The following is an 18,420-nucleotide window of genomic DNA, read 5'->3' as shown; positions in this document are numbered from 1 at the left end:
AAAGTTTCCAACTTTTCCTGTCACCACAAAAAGCTCCTGCTTCTAGCTGAGGGTGCATGGGAAAGACTGTGTACAGCCTGCCCACCCATTTGGTTGCTTGTGGTCTTCCTGCCCACTGCCACCACTTACCTTCAGCTCTGGCTTCAGCCCCTACCAGCCTGGAGCTGGATCTGGAACTGCACCTATCGCAGAAGGTAGGTGGCAGGGGGGAGGGTGTGAGGGGCAAGCATTGCAGGCAGACAGGCAACAGGGGGTCAGGAATAGGCATGGGGAGCCAAGGGATGGGGGAGAAGTGGGTAGGAGATGTGGTGGGGAGCAGGCACAAGCATGGAGCTGGACCCAGGCAGATCGGAAAAGGGCAGCCAGAGGTCTGGCTGCTTTTCCTATCATAGCAGTGGAGGGTGGGGGTTATGAATGTAAGATGATCCTCTAATAATAATATTCTATGCATGGAAACTCTTAATAAATTTATAATTTTCCATGTATAGAATCTAATTATTGGAGGGCCATCTTAAATTTGAAGTAGTCTGGAATTCGGGTAAATAAGATACTTAAAAGAAGGTAGAACAAGGGACTTTTAAACCACTTTTCAATCTGAATTTGTAAATGTACTTTCTAGGAAAAAAATAAGCAATTGTAGTAGGTTGGTAAATTGGTATGTTCAGAATTTCATTTGCATATTTTATAGTAATTTAGAAAATATTGTCACAATGAATATAGTACAAATATTGATAAGTATTCTATCCCACTCAACTAATCAGATTTTTTTTATCTGGCAAGCACATTATGAGTCTGTTTTTGGTAGTGTTGCCAAAAATATCTCACCTGGAAAAATGTTTGAACTACCCATTTCTAAGCTTTTACAATTATTTTTATATCACTTAGAAATTATGCCCAGATTTACGATTTATTGTTGCAGTTGCTGAGCCTTCCCATCTTCAAATCTTTAAAAGTGCTGACTTGAATAGTATCACTATACATATTCATAGCATATACAAGAGCCAAGAGATTCTTTTTTATTAATTGCAATAATTAATTAATTCTTGACTCTTTCATAGTGATATGATTACAATCAACAGTAAAAGAGATTTTTTTCAATTTCTGTTTTTAATAAAGTTTCCTGTTGTCATGTGTCCATAATAGGCTTAGACAATGTACGGAAATAAAATGTTAGTTGTCATAATGAGCAACATAAAGTACACTGTCCATTTCAGAGAAGTTGGCTACTTTCCACCACCTTTTATTAATACTAATGCAAAAATGCTTGGCACTTTGCATCAGGAAGATCTGTCTATCACTGTAAAGCATATCTTTTTGGAAAGCCAAAGAGACTATAGCTATGCCAGTATGTTGATACAATATGACAAGCCCATTTTTGTTTGATTTTAGGGCACTAGAACTAGCGGTAAAACACAAGACGCATGTTGATACAGTTCTGGCTTATCGACAGAAGTTCCTGGAAGATTTTGGTAAAAAAGAAACTAGTAAACAATTTTTACAGTATGCTGAAGGTGTAAGTATTCTCTGGGGAATTTATCCTACACTTTCAGAAGGTCAGCTTACTTTTTGTAATTATAAAATTGTGCACACAAGAAAAAGTGTGTGCACATTGATGTCTTTCAATTCAGTGTAGAGCCAAATCTTTGTTGTTACACATTGATGTATCTGACTTTGGGTATAGATTAATAGTTTAATATATAACTGGTAACATTTGTGGACAATATTTACTAGAGGACATAAAATGTGTGCGCGCAAATTTTGAAACTTGCAGGGATTGTGCAAATGCAAGAATAAACAGGGAATTAGTCCTGAGTTTGGTGATTATTGCACAGATATTAACAGTGATTAATCTCTAAGGGTATCCAGAAAAAAAATAACAACCAGTCTTGAACTGTTACATTCTATATGATAAATACATTAATAAAATAGATTTCATAGGTATACAATTTTATAGAATCCCTATAATTCCTACTCAAAATTACGGTAGATCACGTTAGTTGAAAACAAAGATATTAACCTCAGTTGGTTGGTTGATTAGCATTTTGTATGTTCTTAAAGGCTAACAAGGAACGATTTTGATCATGTGCTAGAAGCAGGCATCTTCATGTATCTTCAGCATATTTTTATATCTGGGATGGATGTACCAATGGTACAAACTGTAACAGTGGGACCTTTTAATAGCAGTGTTCTTTGGAGTGTGTTCCTGACCCCTCCTGCCACTTCCTGTCTGCTCCCGAATGTCCTGAGTGTGAGGTTTTAAATGGGGTTCAGGTCATCTGACCACTTCAGTTCCTTCCAACTACTGTGTCCAATGGATCGCATATCAGGTCCAGGCTCTTGACTCCAGGTCCTTTGTTTGGATAGTGCCATTTTATTAGTGTGCTTAGCTTTCTATGGTAATTAGCTTTTGGCATTTAAGGGTGATGTATTAATTAAAAAAACAAGCAAGCAAGTGTAAGATACCTAGCTGGCTGGGAGATTCACCTCTCCTCCAGATAATTCAGTCTGTAGTACCTTCACTTCAAGAACTCAGAGCAATAGAACAGATTTCACACACTGCTGCTGCAAGAGGTTTTAGCAGTCAGGGCCTCCTAATCCAGTACATCTTGTGGATGAGTGTGCATAGACCTGGGGGGAAGAGAAAAGAGACCACTGAAACAGATGGCTTTAAGTTCCAAGCACTAAGAAACCTCTTATAACTAAAAATGATTCTGAACTTTTGAATCTGTTGAGAATCAGGCCCACCATGATAGTCATAAACTCTGTGAGGAGAAGTTAACACCCCCAAACCTAGTTCTGAGAAGCTTAGGAAGTTCCAAGCAAAAAACTAATTTGCACATTTTGTGCCAAAAACTGTTCAGTTGCCATAAGGTATTGTCATACTAAAAATAATGTCTTTGGACAAAGATGGCTGTATTTGCAAAAATCATACCTAGAGGAACAGAGAAAAATAGCTAATGTGCTTATCTCTGAAGACCAGCTTGTTGCAAGGCTAGAAAAGGTCAATCTTACTACACAAGAAAAGATTCCTTTTGTAGGGGCAATTTGGCTTGCAGAATGGTACAGCTTTTCTGTCAGAAAGCCACTGCCAGGTCCCAAATCAAAGAGTGATATCCTTTCTCAGATTAATGGACCTTATCAGAAGGTTGTGCCCCCTGCTGTGACTTAAGACAGGAGGTTCCTGGCTAGAGGGTCTTGCCCCTCTGCTCAGGGTCAGATCACCGTATTTGGGGTCAGGAAATAATTTTACCCCATGGTGAAATCGGTATGGACTGTGGTGGTTTTTGCCTTCCTTTGTAGTGGGGGGGTATGGTCCTCTTCCTTGGATCTCTTGAGTGTATTTTAACAACCTTTGCATCAGCAGGACATTGGCTGCTGTGGTCCCCCTGCTTTACATGTAGCAGGTTCAGGTGTTATATCTTGTAGTTGTGTCAGGGCTGATTGTGTAGTTTGCCTGATAGTTTAGGTAATGGATTTGTATAGGATGTTTTAGATAAGGATGATCCTTCCTCAGGTGGGGGGCTAGGCTAGATGACCTATGGAGATCCCTTTCAGCCTGCCTTCTCTGATTCTACAACCTCAATTTTGTATGTAATATCTTGTGCTCTGATGCATTCCTAATCATATTGATGATATCTTTTAGGCACCCATTCCACTTAGAATAATCTGCAGGATTGCAATGTAGAGCTCCATAGAGGTGTTTATAAAACTCCTTTTTGGACTGCATCTATGTCTGAGGTTTAATTTGGCTAAGTAATACTTTGGTCCTTTTTTTTCTTGAAGGGAAGTATTGTTTATTAAAATACCCCAAGAGTCGGAACATGCAGAAGACACTTGTGCACTTAACCAGTGTTCTTTAAGATGTACTTTGTGTATCCTTGCTTGTTGCTCACCTTCCTGTGTTCCTAAGAGTCTAATTATAATCTCAGACTTGCAGGCAGAAGTGGTAGGAACCGTAGGCAAACTTCACCCTCAAAATATTCAGGAATAGAGAGAAGAGTGTCAGGGAGCAGGTCATGGGCATTGATATCAGAAGTTCCACTGACACATTCCAGAAGTGTAAATATGCATAGTACATAGATTTCATAAATGTATAGGTTCAGAAGGAACCTATTATATCATTGAGTCTGACCCCCTGCTCTGGGTAGCAAAGAGCGCTGGGGTCAAGTAACTCCAGTCAGATGCTCGTCAAATCTCCTTTTGAACACCTCCAAGGTAGGAGAAAGCACCACCTCCCTTGGAAGCCCATTCCATACTTTGGCAATCCTTACCATAAAGAATTTCTTCCAGATGTCCAATCTAAATCTACTCTTAGTTTATGGTCATTGTTTCTAGTAACCCCAAGGGGCGCCCTGGTAAACAGAGTACCCCCTATTCCCTGCTGACCCCACCTCGATGAGTTTGTAGACAGCAACAAGATCGCCTCTCAGCCTTCTCTTGTGAAGACTGAAGAGATTCAGGTCCCTCAATCTGTCATCATAGGATCTTACTCACAGGCTCTCAACCATACAAGTAGCCCTCCACTGAACCCTTTCCAGGTTATCCACATCCCTCTTGAAGTGTGGCACCCAAAACTGAACACAGTACTCCAGTTGTGGCCTCATCAATGCCGCATAGAGGGGAAGTATCACCTCCCTAGACCTGCTCGTGATGCACCTACTAATGTAAGACAGAGTGCGGTTAGCCTTACTTACTACCTCGTCACACTGGTGACTCATGTTCATTTTTGCATCGACTATGACTCCGAGATCCCTTTCCACTGCTGTGCTACTTAGAATGGTACTTTCCAGTCTGTAGGTGTACTGGTGACTCTTTCTCCCAGGTGTAGCACTTTGCACTTTATCTTTGTTAAATTGCATCCTATTCTAATCCACCCATTTCCCCAGACTGTCCAAATCCGCCTGAATTTGCTCCCTACCCTCTAGTGTGTTTACTATACCACATAGTTTGGTGTCATCTGCAAATTTGGACACGGTGCTTTCTACACCTTCATCCAAATCACTGATGAAGATATTGAATAGTATGGTCCAAGGACAGGGCCTTGGGGGACACCACTGCCCACGTCTCTCCAGTTAGAAATGAACCCATCCACCACCACCCTGTGTCCCATAAGCCAATTTTCCACCCACCTGACTGTGAAAAAATCCATGTCACAGCTACTTAGTTTACTTGTAAGAATTGGGTGTGACATTGTGTCAAAAGCCTTTTTTAAAATCCAAGTAAATAACATCTACCTCTACTCCTGCATCTGAGTGCTTTGTAACCTAGTCATAAAAAGAGACCAGGTTAGTCAGGCAAGATCTGCCTGCTATAAACCCATGCTGGTTGCCTCTTAACATAGTATTACCTGCTGGCCCCCCACAAATGTGATCCTCAATGATTTTTTCTAAGGTCTTGCCAAGAATAAGGTAAGGCTAACCAGCCCATAGTTACCACGGTCCTCCTTCCTCTCCTTCTTGAAAATAGTGACCACATTGTCCCTTTTCCAGTCTTCTGGGACCTGTCCTGAGTGCCATGAATGCTCAAATAGTCGCGCCAGTGGTTTGGCTATGACACTGGCCAATTCCTTTAGTACCCTTGGGTGAAGATCCCTTCACCAAGTCAGCACTAACTGTTGGTTGACTGGTATCTTTCTCAAGCCAGACTAAAGTCTGGTTGGGCGGTGTGTTTGTATCCATGACCAGGAACACAGATGCAAAGAAATTGTTTAAGAGTTCAGCTTTGTCCATCCTATCTGTTACGAGTTGCCCTAGTCCATCCTGTAGTGGCCCTATGTTACCCTGCACCTTCTTCCTGCTCCCTATGTACTTAAAGAAGGACTTTTTGTTACCCTTAATCTTTGTTGCCAGTCTAAGTTCTGTTTCTGCTTTGGCCTTCCTCACTGCTTCCCTGCAAGCAAGAGCCAAGCACATATACTCCTCCTTGGTGGCTGTCTGCTGCTTCCATTACCTATAAGCCTCTCTTTTCCCCTGTAGGCTCTCCTGGATTTCCCTGCTCAGCCAAGAGGGTTTCTTGGCTCTTTTGCCTCCCTTTATATGTACTGAGATGGTAGCCCTCTGTGCCTGCAGGATCAGTCCCTTGAGGAACTCCCACCCTTCCTGGACTCCCATGTCACCCGATGTTATTACCCCTCAGTCCTACTCTAACTAATCTCCTGAGCTTGTTGAAGTTGGCCTTCCAGAAGTCTAGCACTTCTGCCCTACTAGTTATCTTTCCCACCTTAAGACGCATAGTGAATCCTATCAACAGGTGGTCACTATCTCCTAGGTTACCTTGTACCTGCAGATCCCCCACCAAGTCTTCCCCTGTGGCCAAGGTATTTAGCTAGTGGGACTGCATACCTCCTGTGTTAGGTGCAAGTCCTTACATCTCTAAGAACTCCAGTTACAGGTGAATAACCTTTATTTTAGGTTCTGCTGGGGTTCAAGCCCAGAAGAGTAACCATGGAACATTGTTGAGCAACCAAAAAAAATGTCATGTCCATTATAAGACTTGAATGCGAATCATATCTATAGACCAAAACGTTACTTGCGACTGACTGTATGTACCACATTGCATGTATTGGATGCACAGTGGTAATATTAATCAGGAGTACATGACAGTTGGGCTGCTGAATTATGAATACAGCGAGAAACACAAGTGGCAGATATTCGAATACCAGTACCAAATTCATTACACTGATCTGATTTAGAGGTATTCGTTTTTTGAAATAGGAGTATTGAGAACGCAGCCCATTGTGGGTCAGCATTATAACTACTAGGCATCAGTTAATATCAGTTTTATCATAATGGCATTCTGATGTTCCAGTCATGTGCAACAATATAAAAATATAGATAATTTGAAAAAAATTACCTGTGTCAAGTGTTGTGAAACTGAATGACTCTAGGAGGGTTGAGAATAAGTAGGTTGTTTATTTTTTTGGCTATGTAGCTGAGTTAAGTTGAAGTAAGATTGCCATTGAATTAAGGGCAGTTTGTTTGTAATACTTCTTGGGTAACTTATTCTCATAATCCGTCTAAAATATGTATTGATTTCTGCTTCATTTCCTTCTTCTGCATGGGACTGGGAGCAGCACAGTAGGGCAAGGGAAGTGTCTTGAATTAGCTGCATAGACTGGGATGTCAGGAAAGCAGTAGAATAAGCAATTGCCCTACACTTTTAATCTTATAATGGTTCTTCATAACACCTTGTCACTCCCAGTTCACAGCTCTTCTCCATCCCTCCAAGCAGACTATTGCAAGAACGGATTTTCTCTGTTACTTAGCTCAGCCTGCATCTCCCTCTTTCTTAGATGTGAGGACGGGCATTTGATGCTTGAAAGCTTGTCTGGTAGCTCTCCCAGCTATACAGTTGGTCCTATAGAAGATGTCATAAAAAGTCCTTGCCTCTCAGACATTTCCAGGACTGTCATGACTAGAACACTCCTACCCTGATTTTTTCTTAAAATACGACAGTCAACAGTGTACACGAGTTCAGCTATTAATGCATATCAATCCTGGCCTGAAATCAGAAATCTGCTAGCAGAAAAAAACAAGAGAATGAGATAAGGTGCTGGTTTGGACAATGTAGCTGTATTACAGTAAAAAATGAACAGAATGCCAACAGTGTTTGAGTATGAGAATGAGACATACCTACCTGGGAGCCAGTTTGAATCCTTTTCATCTGTCTAACGTTCATAGTTTCACTGAAACAAGTTACTGTCACAGATGATGTTTTTCAGCAGATGGAAAAGTGCCATGTCATAGCTGAAACATTTGTCAATACAAAAAACAAGTATCAAGTGGCAATCTTATTTTTCCATCAAATGACTAATGTAGATACCATCAATTTGCTTGATGGACTATTGGTATAGGAGAGGGAAGTTGCTTAATGTACCATTAATGAATGGTTCAAGTCTGAGTGATGTGACAAATAGATTTCATTTGTTTTTAAGTTGGAAGAAGGCCAGTGGGCTTATCTAAATTTATTTCCTTGTATCAGTATTTTCTCCCTACATATGATATTTTTGCAAAGTTTCAACTCTGTTTGATATAAAAAATGGGAACCTGAGAGATCATACTCTTTATCAGAACATGTGGCATAGGTCCGTCCAGGTGATCTACACACATAGCTCCCATTAGTATTAATTGTAGCTATTTGTGTGCATTAAGAGGGGGCTTATGTAAAGAGTGAGCAAATTGTTTTGTAACTTGTACCTTAAAACACTCATGTTCTTCATTAGTAGACTTCTAATAAAATGTGAATATGAAAATTAGTAGACTTCTAATAACATGCATCTACTGTCTTTCCTATTCTTACAGCTGGAAGTTGATTGGGATAAAATCAAGGCCAAAATAGAGATGGAAATTGCTAAAGAGAGAGAACGAGCAGCAAGCACTCCACCGGTCAGGACCAGCGTAACTGTTCAGCACTAAGTGCCATGCTGATCACATTAGTTAGTTGTTTTATCAGACATTAGTTGCATCTGTGTATTAAAAAGTATAAGTAAGAATTAACATTTTCCATAGAGTGAGAGAAGGAATTGGCAGTTTTGCTTTTGGACAATGTGCAGAATTTCTCTCTAGTGTGTTGTCAGTGTATTAGATCTGAGCCCCCTCCTGCTTCCCTTATCCACTGAAATCTGTAGAACCGTGTGAGCAAGGAAAGAGAATGGGGCTGGTCCTTGTCTTAATCTTTCAGATTTTCATAGCTTTGGAGTAACTGTATTTTGTCTTTGAATACCTGGAGTTATACAGTGCTGTATATGTTTAAGTTCCTAAATAAGCTTGTCTGATTTGCCAGCAGCTGCAGGGCTCAGGTACATGGCACTTGTTTAGGTGTCCAGCTATAGACACCTAAATGTGAAAAGTGCAAGGCTATATTTGTAAACCAAAAAAAGGAATGTTTCATTTGCAGTTAAATGTATTAAACCATGAGAAGACTGCCCCAGTGTTGAAGTATTTTCAGATAATACATATAATATATTATTTCAAATTAGTTGCTTGCAATTATATATTATGTTGTTGGGTAGGTTTTGGGAAAGCAGATTATCATGGAAAAATCATCTCACATTTAATATAGCATGGAACGTCTTTTAAATTTTAACAAAATATGTGTTTTCTGAAAATACCGAATATGTAATTAGCCATAGTGTTCAGAGCTTCATTAAACGTTAGAATATCTTATCTATTTAGTTGAAGAATAACATTTCATGTTTGTATGCTGTCCAGCTCACTTGGTTAAAATTTTAGTGGTGTTACACATATGCTATTTCATCAAAGTATACTCTTCTTTTTTTCCTGTTACGTGCATATACTGTGGTTTGTCTGCATGATTCCTTTGCAATATTGGGATGTTAATGTGTTACTGGTAGCTGAAAGATGTTAAAGTAATTATATATAATATTTATCTTTCAGATGTTAACACTAAAAAGTTTTATACATTCTGTGAATTTTTATCTGATTTAATATTTTGTTTTGTAAATCATTATGTGGCAGGTATAAATCTTCCATATATTTCATATATTTCTTAATAAAAGATCAAATAAAGTACTTTATACAATTACCTGGTGCATCTTATTGATTTTCTCAGACTACTAATTAAAGCAGATAAATTCTATCTACCACCTACAACCCCTTTAAAGGCCCATTTCTTTAGTATGCTGAGCACCTCCTGCAAGCTGAACACCCTTCTCTTCCATTGACATATGAGAAGCACTTACTACTTACAGGGCTGAGACCAAAATATCACTAATAGCAAATGTTTAATGTTAAGTTTATGGACCTTGGCACCACTTCATAATGCTATGTAAGTACATTCTGAAGGCCAGTCTAGTGGAAATGCAAGATTTGAGATCTGAACCTGAGCTTGCTCTCTTGTTCTTGAGCCAGCTGGGGCTGAGAGTACTGCAGAGACAGCATATTCACCTGGCTTCCTGAAAATGCACAATGGAATTATTACCACAAGGAGGATTTTTTAAAAATCAACTTTGTACTTGCAAAAGTTGCTAGTGATCAACTGCACTGAAGACTGTTACCTGTTTTATCCTCAGATCAAGGTACAGGCTATACAGCCGCAGAGCAAGCTGCCTTACTAATAAATGTCAAGATCAAGTGAAAAGTATTTCAGTTATTCAAAACTGTATCTTGAATAGTTTCATGGAACATTGCTTATTGTTTAGTTTAGTTGGACACTTGGGGCCAAATTCCTATTACTGTCTCCTTAGGTGCCCCATAGTAAGTTGTTCCATTTCTGTTTTCTGATTTAGTTAGTGTTATTCTTAGAATCAAGTTTTCAGAGAGACTTGATGTTTATGAAATCAGAGTTTATTTTCTGTGAATATTCTTCAATATTTGTTAGTTTTGTAATCCTTTTTTTCATCAAACTCAACTACTAGAATATTTACAGACAATAAACAAGCACAAATACTGTAAAAGCAAATTGGTTTAAAAAACTAACAAATAGTAAGGTAATCTTTCTGCAGTGTTTATCTAGTGCTGCCCATATATATAGTATGCATCAGCCTTTGGTGGGCATCAAGCTTGGGGTGATTGAAAGGTGAAATCCTCTGTATTTTATTACTAGTCCACAGATTCATCCAGTCTTACTGCTACAAACAATATGGCAGAGTTAATTTATGGGACTGCCAGATCCTCATCAGGGTTTTAGATACTCCAAAAGGTAATTTGAGCAAATTCTTTTGTTTTTACAATCCTGTTAAATTATTTTTTAGCTTTTTTGTGTACAGCAAACTGATTCTTGGACAGAATCCAGTCCCTGAACCTACTTATCTAGAGGAGTTTGGGGTGGGGGGGCTCCACATTGCAACTGCAATTTTAGACTTTTGCCTTCTCTGCTTTGAGATGCTTTTATTAATGCAGTACACAATAGCTTTTGACTTTAGATGCCTGAGGTTTTCAAACGCTCTATATTGTACTTGTCCTTAATTATCTGTAGGTACTGTAGTACACTATATTACACTTGTCCTTAACTATTTGTAGAATAAAGAGATTTGCATATAACCAAGTACTATGGTAGGACCAATACAACTTTCCTTCTGTTATTCCTGTCAAGTTACCTCCTGCTCCAACTTGTTTGTATTATGTAACTTCCACAATCAGAGTGAAGACAACAGAAAAATTAACTAGTGATGCATGAAGATCCTACACTAGATGATCAAATACCCATTTTAAAAATAAAGTATGTGCCTGCTAGGTAACTACTGTATTTTCATGGCTGCACTTGTCAAAATTTCCTCCTGTTGTCTGAGAAGTAGAAGTGAGTACAATTGAACTATAACTGTTCTAGTCAGTGTGGCGATTGATTAGCCTTTCAGATATAAACACAATTTTGGTGTAGTAGTATAAGCATCTTAGTAGTCCATGTACTGTACTTTAGCACTTAGCAATATCAATCCCCATTATAGTTAGTTTATTTTGCATATAAAGAATTTGGTTACAATGTAAAACTGTAAGATATACAGTGTAACTCTAAGTGAGAGAGAAGCTGATTAATGCAATATTTAAAGGCCGGGAGTCAATAATGAATATAATGAGAGAGTCTCATAGCAATGTCAGTTTAGTTCAAACATCCAAAAATTATGTTTAACTGCCATTGCACATGATCTTGAAAACCTCATCTGAAAAAGTTACTTATTTGAAAATTGGTACTTTGGGGTTTTGGGGTTGTTGGGTTTTTTTGGTGGGGTTCAGTCTTCTGATGTAAAAATTAACAACTGAAGTAATCTGTCAATGTAATATTAGCACCCTGTACAATAATGTCTGAGCCCTGGATGCTCTGTTGATGTCAGTAAGATGCCTCATGCATCAGGAAAGTACAAGGATATTACATTGTAGTAAGGGATGGAATATTGTATGCACTACTACCATTATCTCTAGTTGTTCAAGGGAGGTCACAGCATTGCATGTCAGGAAAGTAGGAGTCTAAACACAACTTAGGAGCCAGGAACTCCAGAATTTGACTGGGATTTCCCTTATGGCTTTGCATAAATCAAGAGGGCTTCCTGCCTCAGTTTCTCCTCTGAAAATGAGAACAATCTGTATTCGCTTACTTTGCAGAGTTGTTCTGCAGATTAATTAATTATCTAGTGTTCATAATACACCTTAGTAAGGAAGTGTTAGTAAGTACTAATTATTATGAGTTTTATAATATCTGGCTTTTCATCCATAAATCTCAAAAGAGTTTTATAAAGAAACAATATTGTTATTCCTACTTTATAGTTGAGGAAACTGAGACAACAGGTGAACTCACTTGCTTGACATCACCCAGCAGACCACTGACAGGCAGGAAATAGAAGCCAGGCCACTTTGGTTCCAGTTCAGTGTTTTGTTCACTGATTTTTTTTTTTAAGCCCACTGGACACCAAAAAACTTTACATAAACCACTGGAATACCAGGGACTAGATTTTCAAAATGTTACTTGCCATTTTCCAACTGGCAAAACAGTGGGAATAGCTTCCCATGATCTGCCTGACTTATTCCAGGGTTTCATCCAAATCTACAGGGGCTGGAGTGGTGCAGGCACTAAGCTGCATGGTTGACAGCTCAGAGGTCTCAAGTTTGAGGTCACAACAGAAGTGCTCACGGTACAGCTCTATCAGATTCCAATGAATCTGCAAATTTTGCTAAATGCCTTGTCACAAGGACACAAAAATGAAAGGATCCAAATCTATCAACTTTCATTTTTTGAGCTAAATTTCAGCACTGAAAAAAACAAAAAAATGTTCTGGAATTTCCTTTGAGACTCTCAGTCTTTGCTATTTTTTCATAAAAGTATGTGGATTATAACAAATTGTGAAAGGAAATATTGATGGTAGAAAGAAAACATCTGATAAGAGAGAACCTATTCACATATAAAATTATAACACAGCAGTATTTCTGATTCCAAAAGAAGCAAAGCAAGAAGCAAAAAGCTGTGTTCCACTGATATATCTTCAGGAATTTCAAGCACCATGTAGCTATTACATAGACTATATTGTTTTTAAAAAAACAAAATAACTGCATCATGTTGGAATAAGGCCAGCCTTGCATACTTTTTGAAGCATACCTGGCAGATCTGCCTGAAAAGTAATATAATCCAAACACACTTGCTTTGGAATGCTATACTGAAATGAGCTATGGGTTTATCGATAATATTTTTCAAACAATTAATTGGGCAATTTCTTCATTTATAAATAAATGTATTTTTCTGTCAAAATATGTTCTCTCCTGTAGGAAGAGCTGCAAGGTGGGATGTGCTGCAAATGTTTGCCCATCACAATAATGCTAGGGCCCCACCTTAATGTTGGTGAAATTGGATGGTGGAGTTTTGGGCTGCTTGTCTGAATTAAAAGTGTTCACAAGTGTTTGGCCCTGTAATAAAAGAGATACTTTTGCTTTTGTGGAGCTAACATACCACATGATCAAGATGTTAAACCACGGATGTGGATTTCATGCTACTTTACCCTTCATGTAATTCCTTTAATCTAGATAGAAGGTTAGTGGTGTGATTCCTGATGGTTGCACATACCAGTGAGAATTGAGTCCTGTAACCCCACCTCCCCACACACCTTCCAAGGTCGAATGTTGAACAAGAGAACAGTCACCTGGAGGTATGAGATGCGATTTTGAATTTCTTCTGGCTGAAAAAGGCATTGTATACAGATCCTCTGAGTCTTGAGAGAATGCTCTAAGCACTGGGTTATTATATAAAAGGTGACAGTGACAATGGCCTGTTTTTAAATTGAAAGGGGTGATTGTGAGGGACCCAATCCTGTTAGTATGTGTTACTATTGCTCCAAGCACACCCGCTGGATGGGGTGTAAGCTCACTGATGTTCTAGTTCCCAATCAGCTATGATGGAAGGGCTAGCATTTAGCTGCTCAGCCTGGGGCAGTCCTGGTTATGCCTAGAAACAGGACAAAGCTGTCTAGTAAGTTTGGGTACCTGTTGAAGGAGGGTTTTGTAGACTGCAATCGTTTATCTGAGTCCTTTGATGTTTTTGCAATGTCTCCCCTTTATGATGGCTGTCATCAGCCATAGCTGCAGGAGGGACAAATTGAAATAATTTGAATTTTGTTTCTACCTATATGTTTCAAAGAATTCTTTTTACTTGTGCTGGCTGCAGGACAGCTCTGAGATACCATTAGAACTTCTGATGGGGATGCCAAATCCCTGTGCTGAGGATATGCGTAGCACTTGCACGCTAGGTTAAACCTTGCTTTCTTTGTGGACTTATATGGTGCCCGGGCCTTCTGTAGCATCTCTACAAAGGTGCTACCCATATCAAATAAATGGATGCCCAATATTGGATTATAAAAGTGAAAAAGGAGATGAAAAACAACAGTGCAAATGGATACCATCATCATGGATAGAAAGGAAATACACAGAGTGACAATATTTTCTTCACTTAAATATGAAATTACAAACCAGAGAGACTCTCGAGGAAGCTTCCAAGTGGAAAACTGCAGGAGTAAACTGTAGTCTGCATATGTATAATGGAGTGACTTAACAATTCCAGTACTTGCTGAGGGAGGATCTTTCAGAGCTGCCTGCAGCAAACTGTTGGTTGAGGGAGCAGGTGAATGATGTCAGTTGCATATAGATAAATTTCAAGGGAGAGTTCTGACAAGGGACGTTATCTTCCTTTGGATGCCTACCTCTTTCCATAAAGAGGATAGATTAATTGCTAAAGGGATGGGAGATACTTGCAAGTATTTCCATTGGTCTTGTGGGAAGATGAAAATAAGATCTGCCTGATCATCTGACACTTTGCCATCTTCTTTCCTAGCATGGCTGCTTCCATCCCAGACATGAAGGATGGGGGAAGTACTGAAAGTAACAGAACAAAGCAAAGGTCCCTTGAAAGGATAAATAGAAGATACTTCAGCAAACCAGAGTGACAGCAAAGCAGGCCATAATATGGCTACTGAGAGGTAAGAGCCTTATGGAGTATAACATAAGCCTTATGGAGTATAACATAAATACAATGTATTTTAACTAAAAGCTTGGGTTTGCCAGAAATCGCTATAATAGGCTCTATCAAATGCTCAGAGTTTCATCATAAACTTGTTATAATCAATACAACAGACTCTTCATATCCTCCAAAACTAGACTACAGTTAATTACTGGCTTGACAGGAAAGCAAACATACTATGACAAGTTAAGCAACAACTTTAAATCCTAGTTTAAATATATTATATTAAAATCTTTGTAAATTATGTCGTGTAGATGAAACGGGGGCCCTAAATTAAAGCGATGGGTTTTAAAAAACACCATTTCAATTTAGGGCCTATTAAACCCCTGTGTCATGTGCACACCCCGCTGACTTACCTCCCTCTCCGGTGGGGAGGGGAGGGTGAGCTGCCAGCGGGCGTAGTGGTCCCTGTGCTGCTGGGGGGTGGGGAGGGAGCCGCTGGTGCTTCCCTCCGTGGCAGCAGCGGCCCCACACAGGCGGCACCCACTTGCAGGCACCCAGCTCAGGCGATCCTGGTGGGCACCGCAGAGGGAAGCTGCGGAGGGAAGCACTGGGCCCCTGCGCAGCTCAGGTAGGCAGGCTTGGTGGGGGGAGATCAAGCTCACCACTTTTCTTGGGCAGAGCCTGCTTTCCCGGGATGCTGCCAGGCTGCCTGCAGGGCTTCCTGCAGAGCCGTGGAGCTGCATGGAGCCCGATGCTTCACTTCGCGGCTGTTGTGGCAGCAAACTAAAACTCCTCAAGGGGGTTTTAATTTCCTGCACCCCAAGTCATTTAAGGCGCATTACGCTGCCGAATTTCCTACAGCAGCTGGAATTAACGTGCAATAGGCTGCCGAGGTGTGCAAACACTGACACCATTAAATACTAGAAATTATTGTAATCTCAAATGGTCAGGTTCTGATGCATCATATTCAGCATGAATAGTCCTATTGAAGCCAATGCTACTAAGCTGGAGTTGAGTTCAGAATTTCTCTGAGAGAGATAAACATCTATATATGGGCGTGCAAGTATATCTTATGCTACTGATTCATACTTTTACTTTGTTGCATGATCTCATCCCTATTTTTACTTTTCTAAAGGCTTATCTAATGCTTGTGCATTATAGAAGGATAAATTAATATTTATTTTAACTTTGATTTTAACTTTGTAAAAAACTGTAAAAGATCTGCGATCTTTCACACAACAAAATTATCTGTTTGTAAATGCTATTTGCCTGTCGTAATTAATATTAAATAGGGACTGAAATGCATAGTAGGTGAGTATTTTGTATGTGTGCAAGGAGAATGAGAGGGGGCCAAATAGGAGTAATGCACATACCAAAAATAGTAATAGATCATTACGTCACCAATTAAAGTAAATTTGATATTGTAAAAGAGGCCTGAACATTTTTAACACAGTTTCCAGAGGTCGTTGCAGAGACAGCTGCAAATAAAGGAACTACCACTGAGTTACCTTCTTTCGTGGAGCAGTGTAAGCCAATACTTTCTAAGAAGATCTTAATAATGTTAGCATTTCAGTGAAAAATATCTGGCAAGGAAGAGGTAACAAACAATATCTAGCTGTTTACAATATTGAATTCCTAGGATATGGAAAAAATTCTTGAGACAGCTGAAGGCTGAACTTGCAGATGAGGGCCAAACCATTTTCTTAAGTTGCAATTCATAGATGGAATAACAGTGACTACTTTGCATTTACAGAAGTTCTTTCACCTGAGGGTCTCAAAAATCATTGCAGACTTGAGTTAATAACTTTTACAGATTTGCCTTTCTTAGGTAGGCAGCGTTACAACAATTTTTTAGATTGGCAGATTGAGACCCAAACAAGTTTAAAGGCTAAGTGTTCTATTCTACCCCTTATGCCTAAGGGGAACATCTAGATGAGCACACACACGTGGTTTGTGGTGCTACCCTGCAAACTGCACGTGCTGTACATGCAGGTGTTTACCGTGCTGCTAATTTGCAGCGCGGTGGGGTTTTTTGACACCAGGAAGTCCTCCTCACTGCTGTTTTGTGACTTCATCTCAAGAATCAGATGACGGTGAGTTACACAAGTAGATGCATTCATGGATTTTCAGGGACTTGAATAGGGTGGAATAGAATTGCATTTACATGCCTAAGTCCATTTAGACTCCAATAGAGTTTGGCCCTAAGTGTCCAGATTCACAGTAGTAGGACTGATGGCAGGAATTTGGACTGTATAAATGTGCTGGGGTGCAGGTGAAGTGGGTTTTATTCACACTTTTCTAGTGCAAAATAAAGAAAGAGTGCCTGTGTTTCAGCCACAATGATCTGTCTGCAGCATATGGTATAATACAGATGGATTTATTATACTTTTTGTATCTGAATATGTAAGTAAATTGTACACTACCACCTTTATAGTTTGTCATCGGCTATTGATAGAAGTGTTTATTTGTTAGTGAATACTACCTTAGGGAAAACTAAAATATACAGATTTTGCTTTATATCATTATTATTAACAGGGATAATACTTGTGCTCATATGGCTTATTTCAACTTTGAATCCCTGCTAACACGTCTACTTGTCTGACAGTCTGTCCTTAGACTATGCATGTGGTAACTGTTCCTCTTGAACATTTAGAAAATGTCCAGCTCATTATGGATGCTTCCATAAATAAAATATCAAGGTATTTTACAAAAACGTGAATTATGCCTACTTGGATCTTAATCAGTGTGCCCACCTCTGCTCGACTAGGCGCTCTCGAGCTGCCTTCGCTCAGGTGGCTGTTCTAGCTTGCCTCAAGCCTACGAGAGGGCCCCGGAAGGTACCTCGGGTGGTGTCGGGAGGCCCCCTAACCTCGCCTGCCATGACTTCGGATGGAACCTCAGTGGTGGGGGCTCCGTTAACGCCGCCTCCCGGGGTCGTTACACCTTTGGCGGGCACTCACGGGGCTCCATCCTCCCCTACACCCCGGCCAATCGCCACCTGCTACTGCGGGTTACACCCCAGCCAATCGCCACCTGCTACTGCGGGTCTTCCTGTGGCCTTCCTTTGGCGACCCCGCCGCGTTTCGGTCCTGTGTCTCCCAGTGGTCCCCGCTCCGGGGACCCCAGCTTCCCAGGCTGAAATCCGCCTTGAGGGTCTCACACCCCCAAGTCCCCGGCGGCCCCTAGCCTATACTGACCCGAGACCACCGCAACACAAAATGAGAGAGCCTAAAGGAAAGCGAACAACAAAACAGAAAGTCAAGCCCTTCTATCACACCTAGACCGGGATCTGACCCGGGTGCCTAAGCCCCGCTGGGCGGGCTGCCCCTGCTCAAAGTCTGTCAGGTGGCTTAAGGCCACCGACTCCCCCGGGTGTCTACTCTCCGGAACTGTGGGTCCCGCTCTCTGGGAGTCTCGTATCTGGCGTTCACTTCCTCGCCGGTTCCACTGCTGGCTCCTCCGCCGGCCCGTCTGTCGGCTCTCTCGCCAGGTCCGCCGCCGGTTTCCTCACCGGCTCACCCGCCC

At 40.4% G+C, this 18,420-nt stretch overlaps 1 protein-coding gene and 1 long non-coding RNA gene across 13 annotated transcripts in view; one reads left to right on the top strand and one right to left on the bottom strand.

The window, feature by feature from the left end:
• The window catches only part of IFT80 (intraflagellar transport 80), a 150,868-nt gene extending 141,333 nt beyond the window's left edge, over positions 1–9,535 (top strand). For 7 of the 9 annotated variants that reach the window (XM_025215145.1, XM_025215179.1, XM_025215168.1 and 4 more), the window contains 2 exons: positions 1,390–1,513; positions 8,301–9,535. In XM_025215145.1, coding sequence (XP_025070930.1) covers positions 1,390–1,513; positions 8,301–8,414 — 238 coding nt within the window. In that variant the 3' untranslated portion in view covers positions 8,415–9,535. The remainder of the gene's footprint in view (positions 1–1,389; positions 1,514–8,300) is intronic. The other 2 variants (XM_025215157.1, XM_025215173.1) reach the window with 2 other exon arrangements.
• The window catches only part of LOC112551855, a 52,612-nt gene that overhangs the window by 7,699 nt on the left and 26,493 nt on the right, over positions 1–18,420 (bottom strand). For 2 of the 4 annotated variants that reach the window (XR_003096178.1, XR_003096179.1), the window contains 2 exons: positions 7,636–7,745; positions 2,464–2,628 (listed from right to left, as the gene is read on the bottom strand). This is a non-coding gene — a long non-coding RNA (uncharacterized LOC112551855). Of the gene's footprint in view, positions 1–2,463; positions 2,629–7,631; positions 7,746–18,420 lie in introns of all 4 variants that reach the window. The other 2 variants (XR_003096177.1, XR_003096175.1) reach the window with 2 other exon arrangements.

Source organism: Alligator sinensis, unplaced genomic scaffold, assembly GCF_000455745.1.
Source record: "Alligator sinensis unplaced genomic scaffold, ASM45574v1 scaffold60_1, whole genome shotgun sequence".
Classification (NCBI taxonomy): domain Eukaryota; kingdom Metazoa; phylum Chordata; order Crocodylia; family Alligatoridae; genus Alligator; species Alligator sinensis.
This window is presented reverse-complemented; position numbering and strand designations above follow the sequence as displayed.